The 5,510-nt window shown below is 51.7% G+C and overlaps 2 protein-coding genes across 5 annotated transcripts in view; both read right to left on the minus strand.

The window, feature by feature from the left end:
* The window catches only part of SLC39A5 (solute carrier family 39 (zinc transporter), member 5), a 9,660-nt gene extending 7,546 nt beyond the window's left edge, over positions 1–2,114 (minus strand). Inside the window, exons 1-3 of one of the 2 annotated variants that reach the window (XM_011926118.1) lie at positions 2,041–2,114; positions 1,294–1,336; positions 605–962 (exon numbers count right to left, since the gene is read on the minus strand). In XM_011926118.1, the coding sequence (XP_011781508.1) occupies positions 605–891 (287 nt within the window). In that variant the 5' untranslated portion in view covers positions 892–962; positions 1,294–1,336; positions 2,041–2,114. Of the gene's footprint in view, positions 1–604; positions 963–1,293; positions 1,516–2,040 lie in introns of those variants that run through there. The other variant, XM_011926117.1, reaches the window with a different exon arrangement.
* Positions 2,115–2,304: 190 nt separating this feature from the next.
* Positions 2,305–5,510, minus strand: part of NABP2 (nucleic acid binding protein 2) — a 6,271-nt gene continuing 3,065 nt past the window's right edge. For all 3 annotated transcript variants that reach the window (XM_011926119.1, XM_011926121.1, XM_011926120.1), the window contains exon 7: positions 2,305–3,134. In XM_011926119.1, coding sequence (XP_011781509.1) covers positions 2,935–3,134 — 200 coding nt within the window. In that variant the 3' untranslated portion in view covers positions 2,305–2,934. The remainder of the gene's footprint in view (positions 3,135–5,510) is intronic.

Consider the following 5,510-nt stretch of genomic DNA (forward strand, 5'->3'; position numbering starts at 1 on the left):
AAAAAAAAAAAAAAAAAGAAAAAGAAAGGGCTACGAATTTGGAGCCAAATTAGCCCAGAGACACTGAACAGGGATACAAAGAGCAAGAAATGTAAGGGCTTAGAGATTTGGAGGAGGAGAGAATTAGAAGGCAATGGAGGTCTAGGGTGGTGGCTCCCATCTGTAGTCCCAGCACTTTGGGAAGCTGAGGCAGGCAGATTGCTGAGCTGAGCCCAGGAGTTTGAGAACAGCCTGGGCAACATGGCGAAACCCTGTCTCTACCAAAATTTTTAAAAATTAGCCGAGAGTGGTGGTGTGTGCCTGTGGTCCCAGCTGCTCAGGAGGCTGAGGTGGGAGGATGGCTTCAGCCTGGGAGGCGGAGGTTGCAGTGAGCCGTGAATATGTCACTGCACTTCAGCCTGGGTGACAAAATGCGACCCCCCGGTCTCAAAAAGAGAGAGAAGGCAATAGAGGCATGAGAGGTATTGAAGAGATACCAAGGAGCTGGGTTCTGAAGAATTTGTAACTCCAGGCATCTCGTGAGGAAGCCAGAACGAGGCAACTGGGGGCAAGCACTGAGAACCTGGGGGATGTGGCCCTGTGGAGTGGAGGAGGGGGTCAGTACCTGTGCGTGGAATTGTCTGCAGCTGGGGGTGCAGCCCGTCCAGTCAGAGGTCCATGCTGTCCCAGGCGAAGCCCCTGAACTCGGCCTAGCCCCAGGCTGTGGAGAAGCCGCGCCAAGCCCCCTGCAGTCAGCGTCCCATTCTCTCCATACAGGCCAAACAGCTGGGCCAGGTAATGGTTCTGCTCCTGCTCAGCAGGGCCCAGGTTGGGGACTGAGCCCCCTACCCAGCCCAAGACGACCCACACACAGAAGCCAGCCAGCAGATGACTCACTGGGGACCCCATCATTGGTGAGGGGAATGGCTTAGGGTCTCAGGTTCTGGCTCCTATTCTCCCCGAAACATCCTGAGGACTGTGCCCTGGAAGAAGAATGAATGGGCTGGAGTTGCTGCTCTGCTCTCCAGCTCGGGTCCATGGGGGAGCCAGAGCTCCTTACACCTGTTCCCCACCGAGTCCAGCAGCAGCCCCTACTGCAGCCTTCTTTCTCCCTTCACACTGCCTTCTTCGGGAGCAGCCTCTTGTTTGCCGGTTCCTAGAGCACTTCCCTGACTCGGAGCTCTCCCCATACTTCATCAAGAGCTGACTGTCCATTCCTTGTCCCCTAAACCCCACCCCTCAACTTTGCACCACCTCTTTATCCCCCCTCAATCCCCAGGGCCTCACCCCTACTGGCAATGCAAGAGCTGTCACCTCAGGTCCCTTGTTAGACCTTGCCGTTGATGTTAAGCAGTTCCTGAGTCAGGGAGGGGGGAATCCAGGCTTAGCCTCCAGGTGTCCAGGTGGATCGGAGGCCACGTCACATAGAAGGCTGAGATGGACACGCACCCCCTCCTAGCCCACCTGCCTTGGGGCGGGGTCAGGGGTGGGGCCAGTGTGTGAAGGCTCACATAAGAGAGGAGTTAATGGTTCACTGGTCTCTGGGGTGGGGGTCAAAGGTCAGTCTCTGCTGGGCCCCTGAGTAGGGAGGGGCCACCCTCTGCCCTGGGAAAGCCACATGGCTAAGGAGAACCTGGGCCTAGTCTTTTTCCTCTTAAATAATTCACCCCATCCTTAACACAGTTAGTACCATTTTAGCCCTTTCTCGCATGTACTTCCACCCCACCTACCTTACATCTGGCCCTAAACTTCATCTCCAACCCCCTTCCCCATATTCCTTGGGAAGGTTGGACCCAGGTGTCCCTAACCTGGGGAGGAGGGGAAAAGGCAGATCAGTGGCAAGCCCAGATGCATGCATGGGAAATAAACTGTTCTTAGCAATTTCTCAGCCCAAGAAGAGAAAGAGCCAGAGCTCTAGGGATCAATGACCAAGAAAGGGGAAGCCCTGTGGGGGAGAGGAAACAAGGATCTGGGCTCCCCTCTGATGTCTGACCTGGCCTAAAATCAGGCAAGCAAAGTCTGATAGGGGTGACTGGTCCAGGGGGCTGAGGTTGGCATTACCTGATCACAGGAGACAAGGACACCCAGAGGAAGGGGGACACAGCCTTCTTGGTTCCAGCTGGGGGGGCAGGCAGGCAGGCGGGCAAGGGTCACCTGCAGGGAGGGGGTAGGGGAGGGACACTACCTTAAAGGGGCAGGTCTGCTTTGCCTGGGCCTCCTTACCTGTAACTTATCTTCCTTCCACCTTCTAGAGACACCCCACCTTCCCAAATGCCTAGTTGCTAACCTCTTCCTTTTCCCACAAAAAGCAAAGGAGTCCAACACAGAGTAGAGTGGTAACATTTATTAGGAAGGAGAGATTTCAGTTAGACTCCCATGTCTCACACAGAAGAAACAGATGGAAACTGCCATTTCTTTCTTTCTCTTCTTTTTTTTTTGAGATGGGAATTTCTCTCGTCACCCAGGCTGGAGTGCAATGGTGCAATTTCGGCTCACCATAACCTCCGCCTCCCGGGTTCAAGCAAGTCTCCTGCCTCAGCCTCCCGAGTAGCTGGGATTACAGGCATGCACCACCATGCCTGGCTAATTTTGTACTTTTAGTAGAGATGGGGTTTCTCCATGTTGGTCAGGCTGGTCTTGAACTCCCGACCTCAGGTGATCCGCCCACCTCGACTTCCCAAAGTGCTGGGATTACAGGCGTGAGCCACCGCGCCCAGCCAGTAACTGCCATTTCTAAAGAGGAAAGAGAGCAGGCAGAGGGTCCTGACTCCCAGGGGACAGCTAGTTCAGCGGGACAATGAGGGAGTATGAGATTAGGGTAGATAAGAACACTGCTCACCACCCCACCACTGAAGTTCAGTGGCTAAAATACTGCTACACCAGCCAGTGGAAGGCTATCTTGCTCTCCAGGAGACACTTGGGATGTGGTTGGTGGCAGGAAGAAAGAATGTCATGCTATCTTTTGCTGCTCCTCCGGGTTTCTTTGCCGTTACTAACAGGGTTGCTGGAAGGGCCAGGTGGGCCTGCAGGTGTGTGGTTGGGCTGGCTTCGAGTGATTCGGGTGCTGGGCGGGTGGGAGGGAGTATGAGGGGGATGTGGGCCACCACCAGGACCTGTTGGGGCACTCAGTCCATTCCCATTCTGGCTCTCAGAGGCTAGTTGTGGGAGGAGAAGAAACAAAGGAATTAGTTAACATAGTAGAGGGGTCCATCTCAAGGCCTGCCTCCATGCCCCAAAGAGTGGCACAGTCTTCACCATGCACAACTGCGGTCTTAATGCCAATTGGACCAAATGCAAAAGACTGTGGGCTGTAAATATGAACGGAGCTCCAGAGAAGACTCACATGATCATTTGGGAAGTTGCTACATGAACCTCGGTATGGTATTTTTCTCTTGTATTTATCTCACTATTATTGGGAATCAGACCTAGAATTAGCTGTTTAGTTCTAGGCTCAAGGATCTCTGACAAAAATGCCCCTTTACTGGGCCAGGCGCGGTGGCTCACGCCTGTAATCTCAGTACTTTGGGAGGCTGAGGCGGGTGGATCACGCGGTCAGGCATTCGAGACCAGCCTGGCCAACATAGTGAAACTCCGTCTCTACTGAAAATACAAAAAATTAGCTGGGTGTGGTGGCGGGCGCCTGTAATGCCAGCTACTCAGAAGGCTGAGGCAGGAGAGTCGCCTAAACCTGGGAGGCGGAGGTTGCAGTGAGCCAAGATTGCGCCATTGCACTCCAGACCTGGCGACAGTGCGAGACTCCATCTGAATTAAACAACAACAAAAAAAGCCCTTTTACCAAAAGTGATTATAAAACTGGAGAAGCGTGGCAAGGGGAAGGGCCTGAAATCTCTGCGTTAAAATATGAGGCACTTAAAAAAAAAGGTGTGTATGTGTGTACCATAATGATAATGTTCATTTTATTTTTTATTTTATTTTATTTATTTTTTTATTTTTTTTGAGACGGAGTCTCGCTCTGTCACCCAGGCTGGAGTGCAGTGGCCAGATCTCGGCTCACTGCAAGCTCCGCCTCCCGGGTTCAAGCAAGTCTCCTGCCTCAGCCTCCCGAGTAGCTGGGATTACAGGCATGCACCACCATGCCTGGCTAATTTTTTGTATTTTTAGTAGAGACGGGGTTTCACTGTGGTCTCGATCTCCTGACCTTGTGATCCGCCCGTCTCGGCCTCCCAAAGTGCTGGGATTACAGGCGTGAGCCACCGCGCCCGGCCTGATAATGCTCATTTTAGAAAATACAGATAAGCATAAGTGAAAACATTATTACAGATAATCTTACCCACCAAAGATAATAACAAGTCACATTTTTGTGTATGTAAATTTTTATTTTTAAATTTTTACTGTTTTAGAGATGAGGTCTCAGTTTGTCACCCAGGCTGGAGTGCAGTGGTGTGATCATAGCTCACTGCAGCCTCAAACTCCTTGCTCAAGCAATGCTCCTGCCTCAGCCTCCCAAGTAGCTAGGACGATGGGTGTGTACCACTGCATCTGGCTGAAATTTTCAATGTTTGATTGAAGCCAGGTGTGTGGGATGATTTCTTTGAGCTCTCATAATTCTGGACATACCACTATCATTGAACTTAACCATGGCATATTATAATCATTATCTCTCTCCTGTATAAACCACAAGCCCCTAAAGGTAGTGTGTTTTATTCTGTGGCAAATAGAAGGTGCTCTAGAAACATGTGTTACATGAAGGCATAGGCTTGCTTCTTGCATACAGTAGGGCACTATGAACCCTAAATAGCATGGAAGTTATAGCCTAGTGGTTCTTTTTTTTTTTTTTTTTGAGAAACAGTCTCACTGTTGCCCAGGCTGGAGTGCAGTGGCATGATCTCAGCTCACTGCAACCTCCGCTTCCCAGGTTCAAGCCATTCTCCTGCCTCAGCCTCCCAAGTAGTTGGGATTACAGGCTCTTGCCACCACATCTGGCTAATTTTTGTATTTTTAATAGAGATGGGGTTTCGCCACGTTGGCCATGGCTGGTCTTGAACTCCTGACCTCAGGTGATCTGCCTGCCTTGGCCTCCCAAAGTGCTGGGATTACAGGCGTGAGCCACTGCGCCTGGCCAACCCAGTGGTTCTTAAACCATATCTCTACTGAACCCTGCTGCTCCACTGGACTAGATACCTGTAGCCCATGGCTGGGTGTGGTGTTCACGCCTGTAATCCCAGCACTTTGGGAGGCCGAGGTGGGCAGATCACCTGAGGTCAGGAGTTCAAAACCAGCCTGGCCATCATGGTGAAACCCTGTCTCTACAAAAATTAGCCAGGCATGATAGCAGTTGCCTGTAATCCCAGCTACTGAGGAGGCTGAGGCAGGAGAATTGCTTGAACCCAGGAGGCGGAGATTGCAGTGAGCCAAGATCACGTAATTGCACTCCAGCCTGGGTGACATAGACTCTGTCTTAAAAAAAAAAAACTAAGGCCGGGCGCGGTGGCTCAAGCCTGTAATCCCAGCACTTTGGGAGGCCGAGACGGGCGAATCACGAGGTCAGGAGATTGAGACCATCCTGGCTA

The sequence above is a fragment of the Colobus angolensis genome, unplaced genomic scaffold (genome assembly GCF_000951035.1).
Source record: "Colobus angolensis palliatus isolate OR3802 unplaced genomic scaffold, Cang.pa_1.0 Scaffold67, whole genome shotgun sequence".
NCBI classification, from domain to species: Eukaryota; Metazoa; Chordata; class Mammalia; order Primates; family Cercopithecidae; genus Colobus; species Colobus angolensis.